Raw genomic sequence first — 20,958 nt, forward strand, 5'->3', positions numbered from 1 at the left:
CTTGCACCCGCTTTTGCTTCAGCGTCTCGGCTGCCCGCCCACCGCGCCTCAACCCACTTCACGCGGACTCCTCGTTCCCGGGGCTGGAGCCACCCCTGGGCTCCCCTCACCACCCTGGCACATCCCCCGCACCCCACCCAGTGTTGCGATCCACGGACTGGGCGGGGTCGGCGTCCTAGAGGTCACGCGTCCCGCTCCGACCAATAGGCGCGCAGCTCGGGATCGAGCCCGGCCGCGCTGAGCTGCTCTCGGGCAGTCGGAGTCCGCGCGTGCAGGGGTCGTTTCGGGCGTTCCGGTCCGTGAGCGAGGTGTGGTTCTGGGCCTGCCGTGGGCGTCCACCCCGCGGGAGGGGAGGGGAAGGGAAGGAGGCAGCGCCCGCTGACACCGGCGTCCGGCGTGGCCCCGCTACCGCGGAGCCCCCCCCCCCCCCCGCCCCGACTTCCCCTTTCTCCCTAAGACAAGGCCATGGAGCACGAAGTCCAGCGGGTTCGCAGCGCATTCCTGTCCGGCCGGTCGCGACCTCTGAGGTTCCGGCTGCAGCAGCTGGAGGCCCTGCGCAGGATGCTGCTGGAGCGCGAAAAGGACATCTTAGCGGCCATCGCCTCCGACTTGTGCAAGGTATGCGCGCGACGGGAGCAGCCGGGACACCCGTCTCCCGCTGCCCTACTTAGGGAGCGCATTCCGCCTGAGCTTTTGCCATTTTTTTCTTTATTTTTGATTACACAAGCACTGTGGGACTGTTATCTCCAGCAGTACAGATAAAGCAAACTGTGCCTTGACTTTGCTAATCCTCCCACCTTGTTTAGAGCAAGCCCGTTACGCAAGTTTGCAGACACATAGAAATGCGTTTTCTGATTTTTGTAATAATTACTCTTGTGAATTGCCTTTTGTATTTTTGCCTGTTTTTCTGTTGCATTTATGACCCTTTTCCCGTAGGAATTCTTCGTATATTTTGGATGTTAGTCATTTGTCAGCGTAACATAATGCAGATACTTTTCTCAGAGTCTTTTCCTTGTCTTTTAACTTTGTTTATGGTTTCTTTTGTACAGAGGTTCTTTGGTTGTCGTTGCACTTAAATTTTCCTCCATGACTTCGTTTTAGGTCACTGCTGCTCAAACTCCAGTGCACTGGCGAATCACCTGGGGATGTTGTTAAAAATGTAAATTATGGTTCAGTAGGTCTGGTGGGGCACTCTGAGAGTCTAAGTTTGTAATGAGCTCCCAGGTGATACTACGCTGCCTGTTTTGGAACCAAACTTAGAGTAACAAGGTTTTGGGTAGTTTTTAGGGTATAAATATATTCCCCTATATTTTCTAATAATATTATTATTTTGTTTTTACTGTTTATTCCAGGGGTAACAAGACCTTACTCTGGCTTTGTGAGTCTCCCTCCTCACTTCCTCCCAATCCAAGATTATTTTGAAGGGTAGTAACATCAGTAGTAGTAGTAACAATGGCAACTATAAAATTTCCTTTATAGTATTTTAGGTGGAGAGGGGTTGTGATATCAAATAAACAAAATGGGTTAATAAAGATTTCAAAATGTCTGAATCATTCATTCTACAAGCATCAGATGTTTGTGTGAATATGTGCACATATAGAATTACTAAAGAAATACAATAAGTTCCTTGCCCCGAGAGTTTTAAATTCAGTTGGGAAACAAAACATAACACAGATGAAATGTGAGTATAGCTTTAAATCATTGTATTAAGGGTAAAATACTAAGATACAGGTCAAAAGCATAATTGCTATAGTTTATAAAGTGTGATCAAAGCAGGCCATTATTAATCAGGCAAGTCATCATGAAAGAGGTAACATTTAAGCGTGTTTTTAAATGACTTGGATCTTTAAAGAAGGATTTAGAGGAATTGAATATATTACAGAGGGAGTTAGCAAGTCTTTATTGAGGGCTTGGAGGACTCAAAAGGAATCAGAATGGCAAACCATCTAGTCTGATAATGCCAGTTGTCACTACATGTATACCTGGCCTGTAGTTCTTGACATTCAGGGCTGAGTGTGTCATACTCATGCAAGGTTAACTGTGGTTCTCTTATAACAGAGTGAATTTAATGCATACAGTCAGGAAGTTGTTACCATTCTTGGGGAAATTGATCTCGTGCTGGAGAAGCTTCCTGAATGGGTTACTGCTGAACCAGCCAAGAGGAACCTGCTCACCATGCTAGATGAGGCCTATGTTCAACCAGAGCCCCTGGGAGTTGTACTGATCATAGGAGCTTGGAACTACCCCTTGGTTCTCACCATTCAGCCGCTGATAGGAGCCATTGCTGCAGGTCTGGTGTCAGCTTATGTCTCTGTACCCTTTTAGGGGGTCTTATTCTGTCATAGTGGTTGTAAATTAAGATGATGGCTAATGAAATACATTTGCATTGATGGTTTGCCATGGTTTACACCAGCAATGTATTGAGAATTCATAAATATATTTTTAAATGGGCTCCAGAGGAGATTTGCATAGTGACCATTTTTTACAGCACCCAGGAAATGAACCTGTGAGGATATAAAGGCATGAGTTGACACGCTCAGGAGTTAAGAGTCAGGCATTCATATCCCAATGTAGTTTCAGTTGTGAGCTCTGGCCTTGGATGAACCATTTGATTCTGCCTGACCAGCTTCTTCATTCAGATAAGGACTGTGGAAATAATGCTACTTGGGTAGTGTGTAGCAAATGCTAAGAAATTAATGTCTCATTTGTGCAGGGTCCAGATCAACAGCGTTCTGTTGACTGTTTGCTGAGTAATTCCATGGCAGAGAGGAGAGTCGGGTGGAAGTGGGAGAAAAGTGATAGAAAGATGGAGTGGGGGAGGCAGATGGAGCCTGTTGGTTACCTAAAAGTAATAACTAAGGAGTTAGCATTTGAGAAAGAGAACATGAGACAAGCTCTTGTCTTCCTTATGAGGAATTGCCGCAGAAGCAATGGGAATGTTTAGTCTGTACTCCCCACATGAGCACTATTTGGGTAGCTATTAAAGTTTACTCAAGCGTTAGACAATACTGTCCTGCTTTTTGCTTTGTTTAGGAAATGCTGTGATTCTGAAGCCTTCTGAACTAAGTGAAAATACAGCCAAGATCTTGGCTAAGCTCCTCCCCCAGTATTTAGATCAGGTAAGAACGTCTTGTCCATCTTCAACACGACTGTTTATTGTGGTGAACAAACACTTTACTCTCCTACTAGTACATGCCTTGATGGCTGGGGATCTCTTAAGCCTTCAGCAACTGGCTTACTAAAAGAAGTTAAGTTCCAAAATAAACTGTGGAATAGCTCAGCGATTGTGGTTTCTCAATACATTTGGGCCCATAGCTTCATAGACACCCGGGGCTACTTACAGATCCTCTTCTGCCATTTGGCATTTTGGATTAACCTTTAACCTTTGATTTAATATGATTTTAGGTATGTTCATTTAGTGAATTACTTAATGAGGAACTGGTACTGTGCTGAGTTCTGATAATCTCTTTTGTCTTAATGGCATGACTATATAAGAACACTTCTAAAACAAGCATGTTTGTGGCATGGGAACCACAGAAAGAAAATGGCCTCCTAAACCACAGGGTGGTTCATCTCTGTCCAAATCAGTTGTTCACACACCCTCCTTGGAGGAAGTTTATGATGCCACCGTGGAATTGGGACTGCCTGGTTCTATATGGAAGCTGCAGGAAGGAGTTCTCATTTCACTCATTGAAAGTCACCTTTAAAATACATGTCAATTTATAATAATCTAGAGACCAGCTCCAGCCCTCGGGATAATACTGTTCTTTGTTGTCTTTATCACTGGTGCGCAGCCCACAGAAAATTTTGTTCTAACAGTGTGGTTATCTAGCGCCGAAGGATGATGACGACTGTGAGATGTCATGGATTGAGCAGGATTTAGAACCAGACAGAAGACAGAGGTTGATAGTCGCACTTTGCCCCTCACCAGGGGTTAATTCTTTACTATCTGACTGTGTCCGGATGGGGATAATAGTGCCTACCCTGCCTCACTTAACTTGTTGGCCCACCAACCACATGTGCTCTGGAGATTAAGCCATATGCATGTTAAAACTTGAAACATTTGGGCAGTCGAACTATGAAATGATTGAGGACTAGTTAGCAGCAGACCAAGTGAGGAAGCACGAGGTCCACACGCCAACTTTTACTTCATGCCTGCACCTCAGAATCTTTTGAACATACCTCCCTCTGTCTTCCTTGCCATCTGTTCTCTGTCATTGCTTTTCATGTTATTCAAAATGTTCTCTCTCATAATAGCTGCTAATAAAAGCACAGTGTGTATAAGGGACCAGTCCTAAGGTATGTGACTTCTCCCCCATAACAGGTGAGGAAACTGAGGCTCAGAGATGTTCAGTAGCTTGGCAAAGGTCACATAAGCTAGTAAGCGACAGAGTCAGTCCAGATCTGACTTCAGAAGAGAGTGTTCTTGTGTACTCTGTTTTGCGTACCTGTTCATTCAGCAGATATTTACTTGGTTCCTACCCTGGGCTAAGCCCTATGCGGTGTTATGTAGAGAGAATGTTCAGGTTAAGACATTAAGTTGGGTCTGTCCTGTGGTCATTCACAGCAGCCGCTTTCTCACCCAAATCCTCAACTTACGCAGCCCCCACCTCATACATTTCCCTGGTCAAATCCAAACGTTTGCTTTCTTCTCTTTTGTGTCTTCATGGCTGAGCTCATGTAGAAAATACTGGACTCTCCGGTCAGTCCCACTGTAGGTTCATGGTTCTCAGATGCTGTCATACTGTCCTTCCCTTATTCTCTGTCAGCTCCTCCTCTATCCTCACAAGGGTCAGTCTCCATCTTTTCTTGGTTTTACTGAATGTTACATGTTTATGTTGAAGAAACTGCTCATGTTAGATAATTGGGTTAATTTGGCAGTGCAAGTATTTATTTGTTTGTTTCTTTAAGGACCTGTATGTTGTTGTTAATGGTGGTGTGGAGGAAACCACGGAGCTTCTGAAGCAGCGATTTGATTACATTCTCTATACGGGAAGCACTGCAGTTGGAAAAATTGTTATGACAGCTGCTGCCAAGCATCTGACCCCTGTGACTCTTGAACTGGGAGGAAAGAGTCCGTGTTACATTGACAAAGACTGTGACCTGGACATCGCCTGCAGGTGAGACCAGCTCTCTGGTTATCTGGCGCTTTCCCAGCACAGTGGAGACTTTTCCTAACAGGTTGATGTGCCCTCTTTGCACGGGAACACTCTGCCTCCTGGCTCCAAGAGACATAATTAAGTTTTGGTGGTTGATGTCCTCAAGGGTAACAGAACTCTCACACACTGTCTCTCGGTGCCACTGCCAGAGGAGATGAGCAGTTGGTCTTGACATCACATGGTGGTTCTGATGAGTTAAGGAAAAGGTTCTTTCTGTTCTCGAGATTATAAATCTGGCAAGAAATTTTACTGTTTTGCTGGTTAATGATCCCAGAAGTAGGTAATCCAAAGTATTGTGTGTGCCTAATAAAATCTTTAAATCCCCAACAGAAAAGGTATTATGTTGATCTCTTCACTGAGTTCCTTTGTTGACAAAGCCAGTATTCTCTTAACTTAGAATAGCATCTTGCATCTGGGAACTAGAAAATAAAAGGTGTCAAATTCTCTCTGCTAAATCAGGTTTAGCTACCAGGAAGTGCCCAAACCCAGAACTAACTGTGCTCAGGGTGGTATGGCTTTCACTCCCCTTCAGAGATGGGGGAGCAAGGAGGAGGTACAGGGAGTTAGGCGAGGGTCTCAGTTGGCTTCATAAGTAGAAGCCTACTTGCCAGAATATGGGACTCTTAGTTAGTGAATGTTCCAGTTGTGGACTTGGATGCGCACATGGGCACGGCTTTTCAAAATGGGGAGGGGTTCATGACCTGTTTCTACCCAGACATCTTGCCAGCAGGATCTGAAGCCACAACCAGGAGAGGTAGAGTCTGTATGGAAGTCCTGCCATCCCGGATGTCCTCTTAGCTGGAATGGGAAGAGGAAGAGGGTGTTGGGAGGTTGTTTCTCTCTTTTGCTGTAGCAGGGAAGGGCTTCATTGCTTACAAAGTACTGTTTCCCATGAGCTGGTGTGAGAATTTCCCTGCTCCTTAGAGTATTCTACATCAGTTGGAAAGCATTCTAAGTCCCAGCCACCTGATTTAGAGATGAGTTTTTAAAACATGAGTTTCTATTTTCTATAAAGATTACCAAGTAAATCTATGAATACTTGCTAGTTGCAAAACATTCAAACAACACAAAAGTACGTATGTGACAAGAAAATAGTAGACGGAATTCTGTGGCTATTCTGGGTTTTTGCCCCATAGACGCATAACCTGGGGGAAGTACCTGAACTGCGGTCAAACCTGCATTGCTCCCGACTACGTTCTCTGTGAACCATCTCTCCAGAATCAAATCGTACAGAAGATTAAGGAAACTGTGAAGGTTTGTGTTGAACACATCTGATTCCATTGGTTTCATTAAGATAAGGAGTGAAATCAACTGTTTGCAGGCAGCATCCTTATTCCCTCCTTTCCCCAGGAAAACTCCAGTAGTATATGTGACCAAAGTAGTTACTGGCTAATTAAAAGTGCTGTCTGCACCTTTCGTAGAACGTCTGCTGGGAGCAAGGTTAGGTTGGAGTTAAACCCACTTAAACTCTGTAGTTGGTTTGTTGATGAAACAACTGGTTAGTTATGGCACATGCTTTAAAATAAACATTTTGTGGTTTTGAGAGAATGTTGCCAGTCCTCTGAAGTCCCGTCAGAGGCCCCTGGCCATATTGGCATTGCAAGTTAAGGTTATCAGTTCTTGTGTATGTTGAGGGTTTAGGAAGGCCAATAGTTTGGAGGAGTGAGTGAGTTAGATACATACTTACACATAGTATACTCCTGACATGGTTTTCAGTCTTCCAGGGTGTTTCAAGATCTCTAGCGAGGGAGTCAAGGAAGGCTGTATGGTAGTGTCCTGAGCTAAGCCTTGCAGAAATGGATGATTTAGATTGGAAGAAAGGAACGGGATGAGCCAGTGTGACTGAGTTCTCCAGTGGGAGGAAGTCGTTAAGCTCCCAGGGTGGAGGAAATTATTAGAACAATCATTGTTCACCTAACAGTTGCTAATTGAGCACAGAAAGAAGGATCAAGAACACCAAAGAGTAATGATTATGATCAGAGAATGGAAACTATACCAGGAATTTTAGGGAAGTACAGGGCTCCAGGCAGGGTAACTCGGGGCCTGAGCTTCCGAGGGTCTTGGGCATAAGTGATGGGACTGAGGGTGGAGCCAGACAAGGAGAACATGAGAGGAAGATTGGCCAGACTCAGGGAATGTGGAACAGCAGAGGGGTTCAAGATCCCAGTGAGACGGAAAATACTTGGGAATTGGAGAAAACGTGCTCAGTTGAATATGGTGTTTAACTCAGTTTCAAAGGAATAAGAGCCCCATTGCCTTTTTTTAATTTTTATTTTTTTAGTTTTTCCTTCCTTCATTCCTTCCTTTCCCCTTTCCTTTTCCTTTCCTCCCTTTTTTTCTTCCCATCACCTTGCTTTGAGGTGTTTATACTCTTAACACAGTGGTTGTCAGCCGAGGTTCACTAGGGAGCCATTTAAGAAAAGTTCCCAGCTCTTACTCTCCAGCTGGTGATTCAGTTGACCTGGGGTCTCCAGATGATTGTAAGGTGCAACTAGCATTGGAAACCCTGGTTGGTGGCTCCACAGTTGGGGCCCAGAAACATGCATTTCAGTAAGCTGCCTGGATGATTCTCGCCACCCAGACTTGAGGCTATTTAGGGTGGGTGAGTAATACTCATTTTAATTTGAGATTAAGTAAGTTGAGAGCTTTCACAAGACTTTGAAGTGATGGAGCAATTCAGTAATTTTATGTTTGTTTTACATAATATTATGGTTTTTAAGGTTCTTTTACCTTGTTTAATTTACCAAAACTGTATTTTAATCTTTTGAGTTGTTTTCCCTGTCATCTGTGACTGGTGGAAATACCAGTCCAAAGAAGATACAAAACAATGAAAGAGCACAAAGCTCAGCAAACCGTTTCTGTAAAGGGCTAGGTAGTATTAATACATATTTTAGGCCTTGCCAGCCATAGGGTCTCTGCTGCAACTACACAACTCATTGCAGGAGGAGAGCAGCCACAGCTCTTGCTTGATAGGTAAACAAGTGTGGCCTTAACACAGCAAGAGCTCCCCCTACACCTGCTCCTGCATTTCCCCCGAAAAGGGCCCGTGGGTAGACTTCAGGAGGTCCATATGAACCCCTGAAACCACAGAAAATGATAGATCTGTGTGCATGCTTTAATTCTTGTCTTTGAACCTGCCAAAAGCCTTAAACTTACTACTGTTAACACAGCAGATTCTCCTCGACTTACAATGGGGTTACATCCTGATAAGCTCCATTGTAAGTTGAAAATATCGTAAGTCAAATTTATTTTCTATGTCTAATGTATGGCATATCATAGCTTAGTCTACTCTACCTTAATCGTGCCCAGAACACTTACATTAGCCTACAGTTGTGCCAAATCATCTTGCTGCTGCTGCCCAGCTTCACAAGAGTAGTATTGAAGCACATATTGCTAGCCCAGGAAAAAAATGGAAATTCAAGGTACGGTTTCTCCTGAATGTGTATTGCTTTGGCACCGTTGTAAAGTCAAAAAAACGTAAGTTGACTCCTCCTAAGTCGGGAATAGTCTGTACTACTAAAGTACTTGGTGGGGTGGGATGTGATGATATAAAACCAGATCAATTTGTAAGCATGAGTGGATTTTGTACTTAGGAAAGCAATTGAAATATGGGCCTTTTGTGACAAAAACTATTGTTTTAAATAGGAATTTTACGGAGAAAATGTAAAAGAATCCCCAGATTATGAAAGGATCATCAATCTTCGTCATTTTAAGAGAATACTAAGTTTGCTTGAAGGACAAAAGATAGCTTTTGGTGGGGAGACTGATGAGACCACCCGCTACATAGGTAATGGAAGTTCACCTTTTCTTATGGGGAGATGGCAATTTGACAGCTTTCATTGATATGTTACTGGCACTAACTAAACAGATGAGTAGTGTTTAATAAACTGGTAAATACTGCTGTCTGTTAGACTGTTTTTGTTATAAAGTGTTTAAAGATGGTCATGTATGTACACACATTGAATAATACTACCTGTGTTGCGCTAGTTTTTTTGTATTCACACATATTTTATCTATTTTTTTTCTTCTTAACTACCCTGAGCAGCAGAATAGAGTTCTACGTAACTATTTTCAGTGTATGGCTGGAAAAATAGCACAAAGAAGGAAATAGCTTAACCATAATTCTACAACTCGCAGTGCTATTGCAGAAATAATGTTTTGTTTTTTATTTTTTGCCATGAATATGTATTACGTTTGAATTTTAAACATATTTTTCTAAAGTAACATACATGATAACAGAAGAATTACACATTAAGTTGGCGAAAAGCTGCCCCAACTAGCTTTACTTATCTCTGATTGGCTAGGATGCTGCACATTACCGAAGCACCCCACTTAACAATTACTTAAAGGACTTAAACAACAATGAAAATATGTTCTCTGGTAATGAACAGCTCTGGGGTGCTCCCACCCTGTTAGTGCAGTGGTTTAGTAACACCCTCAAAACCTCATTCTTTGCTCTTTCTGTTCACCCATCCTCAGCATGTTGACTTCTAGGCCAGTCAGTGACGAGAAGAAAGGTCTGTCATGATTAGCTCACACTGTTTAGGAACATTTCCCTGACCTGGAGTCAGGGTCCCCTTACCTGAGCACATGGCTGTGCAGAGGAGGGTGGACACCCAAACCAAATCGGTTCTCTGACCCAGGGAAGCGGCAGGTTTGGGTAGCAGCTTATATACCTCTGGAGTGTGCTGGCAAGAGCTTCCCACCACATTGCCAGGAGAACCTAGTAGGAAACAAGGGGTAAAGAAAAAGAGAAAACTTGTTATTGTCAGGTGTCTTCCCTTTTAGTTGGTGATCTGGCTTGTTTACAGGGTCTTTCTGAGTATTGCTACCTGGTGACTTATTTGGCATGAATGGTGGGACATAGTGCAAAATTTCTTCAACGTCCACGTTGCTCTCCTTTCTTGTGCCCTTTCCCCGTTTGGCCCCCTGGACCATTTAAATATGTTTTCTTAGTCTAACAGAGTGAAAATAAAGGTCAGTGAGATAATATGCAAGAAAGCACTTCAATTAAGTGGTGTTGATTTGATCCGCAGGGGCTGCCTACGCTCCCAGAAAGCTGTAAACGTAACCTCCTATTATGAATGTGGATATGAATATGGCTATGAACAGGGTTAAATATGAGTAGGATATGCCCAGGTATATATCTTTCCCCCGGTTTGCATGAGGAGCCCCTGATGCATGTGCTTGGAAATAGTTATTGACTTTGCACAGTTCATCTATATACTCAGAACTTTTTTTTTCAATAGATACTATTTGGGTGGGACTGGAAGGGATGGATAGGTGACGGTATGAAACAAATGTAAAATGAGAGTTTTGCATTTCTGTCTTCTGTAGGATTTTCATTTTGTTGTATCCTTTTCAGCCCCAACAGTACTTACTGATGTTGATCCTGAAACCAAGGTGATGCAAGAAGAAATTTTTGGACCAATTCTTCCAATAGTGCCTGTAAAGAATGCAGATGAAGCTATCAAATTCATAAATGAACGTGAAAAGCCCTTGGCTATATATGTGTTTTCTAATAACAATAAGGTAAACGTTACAGAAAACAGCACTCCATCATAAACTACTATTATAAATCATATTCCCTCTTTGCTGTAAAGCAAATGGTTTATATTGTGTAGTGCCAGAGTCCACCAAGTGAGGCAATACTCCTAAATTGCTATCTCGGGTAATGAGGCCTTGGGGTTATCGCTGTAATCTTTCCCATGTTCTCTGGAGTTAGATCTGAGGTGAATGTCACAAGTTTTCTGACCCCCAAACACCTCCTAGATAATTGGAAGACTCATCTACCAGCGTTAGAAGGTTTGCTGACGTTACTCCACAGGTCATTCCTGTGTAGGAGCCTTTCCCCCCTTCCCGAAATGGCGTTCACAGCCACTCCGGTGGGGCTGTATGAGACAGAAACCTCTGCAATTATCACAGAAATGGTTGTTATATCTTGGACTTGAGTTTCTCCAGTTACGTTACTTTGTTGTTAGAGGGATGGAACCGTACCAGGCAGGCACGCGTTTCATACATACGACATGAGCATGAGTAGCCTGGCTACTTGCTGCTTATCTCATGCATTTGCATCACAAGGAGACTGGCTGCTGCTAAGGGACAATGGCCTCAAGGTGGGCACGTAGGCTCAAGAGCCCTCTGAAGAAAAGGGAAAGAGTGAGCGGTCAAGAGTTCACAAATCACATGCGTTGTGAGAGCCTCTGATGTTAACATACAGGCAGTCATGTGGCAGCGTCAAGAGCTTGCGATGCTATTGAGATGCAGATCTCTACAGATAGGTTAAGTGAGACCAAATGTGTCTTCTGGAAAAAGAATGGGTTATTGACAGGCAGTGACCTGACATTTTAAATGACCATAGATAATGCGGTGGACAGGACCCTGAAGTCTAAAATCTACTGCCCGGGGTTCAGGTCAGTGGGGAGTGCTTCCCAGCAGTTGGGTGGCCTGTGGTAACCACAGTCCCCTACCAGATTCCCTATGAGGAACTCTCAAGGGCTTGTTGGTACCCAGTAAAATGACATTTACCAGTCAAGTGTCATTGTGCCTATTCCAGTCTTAGGTCAACCATTTATTTCTTCAAAAACTGGATGCTAAATCTTAAATATTCGTTGAATTTAATAAAAACTAAATGACATCTATTGATCATATGCTATAATTTAGAGCAGAGATAAATACTAACAATTTTTAAAAACCAGAACGCAGTCTGATTGTCCCTTATTTTAAAAAAAGGCTTTTTGCTGCTGTTTTGGGTAGGCCAACTCCAGGTGGTGACTGAACAGTCCCAGCTCGGTGCTGCCTCCCTTGAAGCACCTGATGTGCATCTGAGAAGTTAGATAGTCATCACATTTGCTGCCTGTCCTCTGTCCAGGGATAAGCCTCTCCTTGAATTGTTTCATGATTTGGGAAAAGCAAGAGACTAGATAGGACGAGCTGAAAGAAATTCATTCTCGGTAAAGGTCTTTAGACACTAGATTGTTGACGTGCTTGGCACAGTGTCCCCAAAAACCTTGAGTAGTTGTGTGGACACATGAAGCCAGGATGTGTGTTACAGCACACAGCCCACTGCGGCCGCTGCTGACCTGGGAACCTTTGTTCTCTTCTCAGCTCATCAAACAGATGATTGATAGCACATCCAGCGGTGGTGTCACCGTCAACGACGTTATCATGCACTTCATGCTTAGTTCTTTGCCGTTTGGAGGAGTGGGTGAGTATTCCTCTCTGCTGTTCACAGCAAATATTTCAAAATATTTCTGGAATAGTTGCTGCTTCTGCAGGTCTCTGTTTGATTGTCCTGTCCTGAGAGAGACCTTCCCTGACCACCCAGGTGAAGGTCCCCTTCCTGCCACCTGTCCAGGCACTCTGCTGAGGGGTTAATCTCTGTCCTGTCACCCACCTTTTATCCTTAGTAGCAGTTACCAAACTCATTATTTTATTCCTTTTCGTTGACTTACTTGTGTATTGTCCTTCTCTCAGATTTAGGGGAATTTTTTGGCCAACAATCAGATCTTAAATTAATTAGTAAGGTCCCTCTTGTCTTTGTTTTAAGGGAGGCAGTGCACAGCAGGTTCCGGATGCCAGGAGCAGTCAGCAGTCCAAAATCCCTGTGCTTCTGCTCAGAGTAGCGTTAAGGGTGTCCAGGGATCGGCCTCTACTTGAATTGTTTCATGATTTGAGAAGAGCAAGAGAATCCCTGTGTTCTAGAGAGGAGGGGCAGAAAGAAATTCATTCTTGGTGAAGCTCTGTGGACACAGCCTGGTCCCTACTGCTCCCTTAGGGCTGTGACCTGACTCCCTCTTTTACACCTGGGATGATTGACTCAACTTTTTATTTTTTCCTTCAGGATCTAGGTGGTAGGCTTCTCTATTATCTATTAGAGATATTACAAATGAGAAATGCATAAAAAATTCTCATAGCAAAAACCAGACAATAAAACCACTGTCTTAAAAGTTCCTGCTTTATTCTCTTCGTCTAATAGCATAAACTACTCCATGGGAATGAAATGGCCCAGTTTCATCTGTTAACCACCTGTTCCTATTTAAGACAAGCTTGTCCCAAGAAACCCTGGCCTGCTTCCCATGATTGCTACAGGTCCCTTTTTAGGACATAAACATATTGCCAGCACCAAGCACAGTGCCTGGCATATGTGCGGGACAGGTGAGGAGAGACCGGGTCAGTATTGTCAGATCCGGACTGGAGCTGGTGGTGGTTTGGACTAGGTTGGTGTCGGGAGCTAATGGAAAGAGAGTGGTTATTTTGGAGGCTTAAGCGACATGATTTATTAATGGATTGAATGTGTTTGAGTGTGGGGAGAGATGGTGGGTGAAAGAGGATGGTTCGGGGGATTTGGGCTGGAGTTACTGTAATTTCACTGCCCAGATTCTTGGGGAATTGGGTTGACTCTGTTGTCTCTAGTTCTTCTGCACCCCATAGGATCTTCGCTCCCAACTACACTGGCAACCAAAGACTTGTTGCTCCACATGAGGTCACAGGCAACTTCTGAGAGCAAATCTGGTGACCTGGGCTCTGTCCCTCTCTTCCTTGACTCTTAGATAGCATTTGGGATCATTGACCATACTCTCTTCCTTATAACAACACAACCCTCCCCCTCCCCTGCCAAATGCAGAAGGAATACAGGCATTTAAAGAAAACTTGGAAAAGATAGAAGAGACCAAAGAAAATTTAGATTACCCATGCCCCCACTATTTAAAGATAACCTCTGGTGTCCTTAAAATTCTTTTCCTTGCATATATATGCACATACACACACATAAATGCATGGCTACTTTATTGAAAAATGGTATTCTATTGTATTGCTTTTTGCCTCATATGTGACGATATAGTGTGACATTTTCCCTTGTCAGTATGCTTGCATGTCATGATTTTAGTAACTGCATACTGTTTTATCATATAAATGCAGCATATTTAACTAATTTCTGATATTAGGTTTTCGTGATTTCAATTTCTTGGCATTATGATTCTAATATATATTTTTCTGCTATGTCTGATTATTTCCTTAGGAAAAATGTCTACATGTATAATTGCTGTGTTAAAAGTGCTTATGTATTTTTTTTGAAAATGAAATGCTTTTTTCTTTTAATTCTAAAAGTAATAAAGGCTTTTTTTAGGGGAAAGGGCAAGAAAAAAACACTACAGAAAGTTACAAGGAAATGTGTAATAACCTCCCAGGCATAAACATTACTATTTGGCGTAGAGTTTAGATTTTCCTTTAAAAGTGCGTATCTTTTGATACATGTTGACAGATTTCCCTACAGCTTCGGCCGTCATCTAAATGACGCCCCAGCAGCCCAGCCCCAGTAAATAGCTTCCTGGCCTCCATTCACCGGTGCCTTATGCCCCTGTACCATACATATGTGTCTGCCTGGCACACATGATGGATACAGAAATGAAAACTGGCACAGAACATGGCTTTTTGAGAGGGCAGAGATTTGCACTTACTATCACCCAGCTGCGAAACCTGTCATCCTGGTCTTTGTTATTTTCTAGGAGCTTAAAGGACGCCACTGGGTTGTAGGTAGGGTTTCCAGGCGGGAATTCCCACCTGTTTTTGGGAATTTTTTTCACTTTTCTGTTCCTGAATCCCGAGAAAAGTTGGTCAGGAAATTGGGAAAATCAATTCCTTGAACCCAGGTGGTTGGTAGTATCAGCTGTCACTTTGTGGAAATGATTCATCGTGGAGAACAGAAAACAGTTTTTATCTGGGGCTTCAGGAATGGGAAAGCAGAAAAATTTCCTGAGAACGGGCGGGAATTACCACCTGGAAACCCTAGTTGTAGGGCTATGGGTAAATAAAGCCACGTGTAATGGTGGAAAAAGAGCACACACAGCACTTAAAGCCAGGCCAATCTGGGTTCACATTCTGCCTCTGCATTTTTCACCTTGGGCAGGTACCTAACCCTGCTAGGCTCCCGCCCTCCCTGGAATTGTGGGCGGTAATACTTTATGTGGTGGGGTGGGCGTAGGGAGGCAGAGCCAGGACGTGGAGCTGAGCGTGGTCCTGCCACCACCCCTGAGAGCTGTAAACCCTTGCCCTACTCTTGGAAAGCCTCCTGTTTGACAGGGAGATTCACCTTGCTGGGGAATGCTGGGGAGAATTTCCTGAAAAGAATCACTTGTGCTGGCCATGAAGTTGAACAGGGCTGTCCCAGGCAGCAGGGCATACTGTAGGTTTCCTCTGTCGGTGTTTAGACACAAGTTGCTGGTGTCACCTACAGTGGAGCCTGTTTTGTCTGTTCCCTTTATTTCAGGTTCGAGTGGGATGGGAGCTTACCACGGAAAATATAGTTTTGATACTTTTTCTCATCAACGTCCCTGTTTATTAAAAAGTTTAAAGAGAGAAGGTGCTAACAAACTGAGATACCCTCCCAACAGCCAGTCAAAGGTGGATTGGACAAAATTTTTTCTCTTGAAACGGTTCAGCAAAGGAAAATTTAGTCTCCTGTTCCTCGCTTTGCTAGGCATTGTGGCTGCTGTGCTTGTCAAGGTAAGTCCCTGTGACTCTCGAGGTGCCAGTCCTGATGATCCTGCCTGATCTCTCTCTCTCTCTCTCTCTCTCTCTCTCTCTCTCTCTCTCTCTCTCTCACACACACACACACACACACACACACACCCTTGTTACTTAGTATCTCTGCTGCTTTTGTGCTGAGTGGTTGCAGCAGAGCCTAAATTATTACAGGTAATAATTTCTGACCTCTGGTCTAAGCGTTTCAAACACTGTAGAATTCTGAGCTATCTAACCCTCTGATCCTTTTGCTCTTGGTGTCTTTGTTTTATGTTTTTTCTTGAATATGCATGAAAGTCTCATGCGATGTGGAGAGCGATGTGGAGATGGAAGACAGAATTCTGTGGTAGACGATAATGGTGGTAAAGTGGCTTTGGTGATGGAAGTTTGAATGTGTTTCCTCCAAAGTTGACTACCACATAAAGTTTATCTTTAGTGATAAGTTATAGACACGGGCTTGCTAACAGGCCCGGTGACAGCTGGCTTCCCAAGGCACTTTGTGTATCCTTGGGGTGAAGAAGAAAATCGAGATAATGAGAGTGAGGATGGAGTGGGGAAAGGTATTTGTGTTCTCGGAACTCTCAGCCAGCCAACTGAGGAGATGCATCGAAAAGATTGACAACATTCATGAAGAATAGGCTTGGAAGAGAGGCAGGATTCACACATGTATGGAAATAGCAGTGTTTATATCTGTATTTTGTCTAACATTTGAAAGGGGGCTGGCTCATCTTACAGTATCCACAGCGTTGATGGAATTGGGGATGCCAGTTGCATTTGAAATCACTTGGGTTTTCTCCAAATTACCAAGCTGCGCTGAGGAGAAAGGGGCTGTTGATTTTTCTGGCAGTTCACAGGCTGCATTGTCCCATAAGCAGTGATGAGCAGGAGATTTCAGAACCCAGTTCTGTTAAGAGTGAGGTAGGAACTCCTCATTTTCTTTTTCTGTGTAAAGTGGGCCACATTGGGGTATGTGTTCTTTTAGTTGTTTGTTTTTATACAGCTAGTGGCTTAGGGGTTATTGAAAAAACGTTTAGCTTATTTGTCTGTAGGCATTTTGGACCTTGGCACAGAGAATCACAGTGTTAAAACTTCACTTTTCCACAATTGTAAAAGGGTGAGGTTGCTGGAATCTTAAAAAAAAATGTGGAGAGGGACCAGCTTAGCTGGGTGTGGATGAAGCATACACCATTCGTACAGATAGGATGGTCACGTGTGCGCCTCCTTCCTCCCCCATCCACTCAGCTCTCCTGGAGGAAGTGCCAACTGGCCAACTCAGACTGATAGTCACCATTTAGACAGTGAACTCTTTTGTTTCATAATTTGAGAATAATCTTTTAAAAATCTCGGAGTCACTTTTTGTTTGGAGTTGTTTTGGTTTTTAAAAATGTGACTTTAGAATTTGTGGCAGCAAACAGTGAATCAAAACATAGTGTACGGTGTAGGGGCTTTATAGTCTGTTCTTCCGCATCATCTGAGGCGCGAGCGGCGCTGGATCTCTGGTCCTTGTCGGCCTATTTTGCTCTTTGCCCAGGACATCAGTCCCTAGCCTGATAGGTATCTTCTTGGCTGGGATGGAAATCCTTAGCCTTCAGGAAGATTTGGAGGCCCAGGCTGACTGTGCCCCCCAGGCTTGCCATAGGGCAATGCACCATAGTGCAGACAGGCTGCAACAGGCCAGGTAGCCTCTACCCAAAGTTTCCCAAAGGGTTTGGCAGACCAGTCTTTCTCTACTGGGGTCTAGAGAAGCAGCAATGTCCGAAAACATTTAGCTGGGAGCAAGCAAATGTGGCTTTGGTTCCTGGTTCTGAGGTCAACTTAATTATGGCTTTGGGCAAGGCCTTTTCTGAGCCCATTCTTAGGCCTCAGCTTACTCATTTGTAGAGTGAGGGAGGAGGCAACAGTGAGTTCCCAGGTCCCTTTCAGCTCAGTGTCAGTTCTCATTACTTAAGCTGATGTACTAGTTGTTCAGCTGTTTTGGATTCAGTGTGAAACTAGGTAAAGATTGTGTTCTCCTCTTTTCTGCTTCTCTGCTCTTCTCTCTGAGCTTTTATCCTTTTTCCTTTTTTTAAATCAAATTAGCTTTTATTTTAAATAAATGACTGAGCCCACATTGGGCATTTACTTGAGGAATCTTTGTTTATTGTAACTGCAAACGTTTTTCTGAAGTTGCTTTTCTGCACTAGTTATTTTGTTTATGTATGGATGCAATTTTATTAATTCACTTTGCTAGAATTAGAATGGATTTGGAATGTTTTTAAGTGGGAAATTGAAAGCAGTGATTATCGTCTTAAAGGGAGCATGTCAGAATCTCAGTGGAGGGCAGTTTTCTGTATACATTTAATATATACACATATTATATATACATTTATATATATTATATTCATATACGTAATATACATTATATATATTGTATGCATATATATGTGAACACAAAGTAAAGTTCTAATAAAACTTAATATAAGCTACGGAAAGCATTGTAGGGGGTATGGGTTTTAAAAGGATGACAAATTAAAAAGTTAGAATTGATAAATGTCATTAAGCTTTTGAAAATTAAACATGACTTGAACTGTGAGGTGGTGGCAGCACTTCTTCAGCCTCGGTAGATATGGATTCAATTCACCTCAATAGATATGGATTCGATTCAGTATTTGGCATTTTTAGTAGTTCTGAAGCTATTTCTGTTTTCGATTTCACGTGGAGACTTCAGCTTCCTACTCACAATGTGAGGACAGTAAATGAGCATTTTCAGCTCCTGTCTCTAGTATTGTCCCATTGATACTGGACAGATTACCACCTCCATCACCACCTGTCTTATTATAAAAGCTGTTCTGGGGGGGTGGGGTGGGCATAATCTTTTGTCCTCAGCTTAAACCACACTTAGACTTCTTAGGGATACGTGGGCCTTTTATACGCAATGCTTTTAGAGTCTCTAAAGACAGATGTGTTTGTTCCAGTCCCAGTACTCACCTCATGTTCCAGGGCTGGATGGATAGGTTTTTAAACTAGCAGAGTAACCTGGATCCCTTTCTCCTCTCTACAGGCTGGATACTACTGAAGAATGATCCAGTTCAACCTCCTAATTGCCTCTACTGAATTATTCCTCTATTAAATAGTTAAGGAACCAGTGATTTTACTGTCCTACCAAAAATAGTAAAATATGCACCAGAATTAACCCTAAAAGTCACTGGCAGGCACCTTTAATAAAACTTGTCATTTCAGCCAAATCCCAACATTGCCCAATAATGAGGATACTCAGAGAACCTGTTCTTGATTGTGTTACCCAGATTTCAGAGCTTTGGGCTAGGGGAAAAGAAGGTCGCAGGCTAAACCCTCATACCCTGGGAGATGTAAAGGAGTCTCAGCCTGCTCAGTGACTTCCTCACTACAGTTCATGGGACGTAGAACACCAAGTGTCATCTGTCATTCTTATGATGTAGCAGTTGTAGAATTCTGCATCTTATAAAACCTGACTGGTGTTTTTAAAATGTAATAAAAGTACTGCACTTATAACAATACGTATCCTCTCTCAGGATCCTAAAGTTGAAAGTTAGTGGATCTCCAAGGATAAATCTTTAAGTTTTTTGTTTCTGTGCCACAATGCAAGTAAATTTCACTGTTTTAAACTTCAAAGAGATCCCTTTCGGAATAAATTCAACCTACAAAACTTAACATGGGGAAACCATTTCCTGTGTGTCATGGATAAGAGGCTTTGGATATTCAGGATTTTGGAGCTTGAGAGCCTCAGGGGACGGATGGTGGATCATTTGGAGAAATCTGCAGAAGAACTCTCAACCATTTCAGTTGGCCATGTTGAAGGGGATGGAGGATACAGGAAGAAGATCTCCTGGGCATGGCCAAGACCTCAGGTCCTCTAGCTAGTGGGCACGTGCCAAAGGAGAGCACAGTGGAATGTGGCCTCCCTGCTCAGCAGTGCGCTGACTGGCGGCCAATCCTCCCTCCCATTTGAAAACATACTTGGCCCACTGAACGAGAGAATATAATTCACTTTATAGAATGTATCATCGGCTTTGTTGACTGAATTTGTTCCATTAAAGCTGTCTGAAGTATGTCTTTATCACAGGATGAGGTGTCAAGAATTAATCACTAGACTAGGAAAAAGCTGCTTAAACTATAATCAATCTTAAATGTCTTAGACAAAATTTCAATATGGCATTTTCATTTAGTATATTGTACATTCTAATTTCTAGTTAAATTTACTGATTTGTATATTCTACTTCAAAATAAATGCATTATATTTGATAAAATGGGCATGATTTTAATATTCTTAGTGTGAACCTTAGATATGACCTGTTGATAATTATTTTATCATAAATTTTCTCCAACTATAAATCACATTTTTTCTTGATTGAAGGTGATATTTGTCAATTTTCTTTAAGTCATCTTTTCTCATTTTAAATTCTTAGCCAAGATTTTTATAAGCTTTACTGTCTGACATTTGTGTGTCTGGTTTTGTTTTTTTAAAGTAGCTATGTAGTAAATAGGGTTTTTTTCCAACTACATCCTCTGTGCTATGTAATTTATAATAAATATATACAGAGGGTGCCAAAAAAATGTACACGTTTTAAGAAAGGAAAAACTATTAAAATTGTAATAATATATACTGATAACAAAAGATGAATACAAGTCACATGCGACTTCTGCAATTACAAGAGGTGCTCAAAGGAGTTACCATCAACGTAATTTTAATAGTTTTTTCCTTTCTTAAACTGTGTATACATTTTTTTGGACTCAGTATTTCCTAAAACCCTTGGAATTTCCTAAGTGATGAGAGTGAGAAAGATGTCTTTGTTGTGTTAATGATATGACTAGCACTGCACCTAGGATGGGGGCGGTTGCCAAGGAAACCAGCCTTGTGATTAGCAGGTTAGAACTTTCAGTCACACACCCTAGACCTCCGAGGAGGGGAAAGGGGCTGGAGGTTGACTTAAATCACCAGTGATCAATGATTTGACCAATCATGGCTGGGTAATGAAGCCTCCATAAAAACCCAGAAGGACAGTGTTTTAAGAGTAGGGTCGGCAAACACGTGGAGATTCAGGAAGCGTGGACGCTCCATGGCCCTTTCCCCACACCTTCCTCTCTGCATCTCTTCCTGACTTACGTACTTTTATAATAAACTGGTAATCTAGTAAGTAAAATACTTCTCTGAGTTCTGTTAGCCACTGTAGTAAATTAACCCAAGGAAGAGGTCATTGGAACCTCCACACTATAGCTGGTTGGTCAGAAGCACAGGTGACAACCTGGACTTGTGATTGGT

General features: G+C 42.7%; 1 protein-coding gene across 1 annotated transcript; it reads left to right on the forward strand.

Annotated features, from left to right (window-relative positions):
- Nucleotides 1-103: 103 nt before the first annotated feature.
- ALDH3A2 (aldehyde dehydrogenase 3 family member A2) lies at nt 104-19,945 on the forward strand. Its single transcript, XM_088801893.1, is given in 10 exon segments — nt 104-618; nt 2,059-2,290; nt 3,034-3,119; nt 4,912-5,120; nt 6,296-6,413; nt 8,805-8,946; nt 10,525-10,691; nt 12,267-12,366; nt 18,721-18,761; nt 18,763-19,945. Coding segments are annotated over 10 exon segments (1,275 nt in total). The 5' UTR covers nt 104-465; the 3' UTR covers nt 18,790-19,945.
- The last annotated feature ends 1,013 nt before the right edge of the window (nt 19,946-20,958 follow it).

Source organism: Rhinolophus sinicus, chromosome 12, assembly GCF_057876585.1.
Source record: "Rhinolophus sinicus isolate RSI-liver-muscle chromosome 12, RSI-T2T, whole genome shotgun sequence".
NCBI lineage: Eukaryota > Metazoa > Chordata > Mammalia > Chiroptera > Rhinolophidae > Rhinolophus > Rhinolophus sinicus.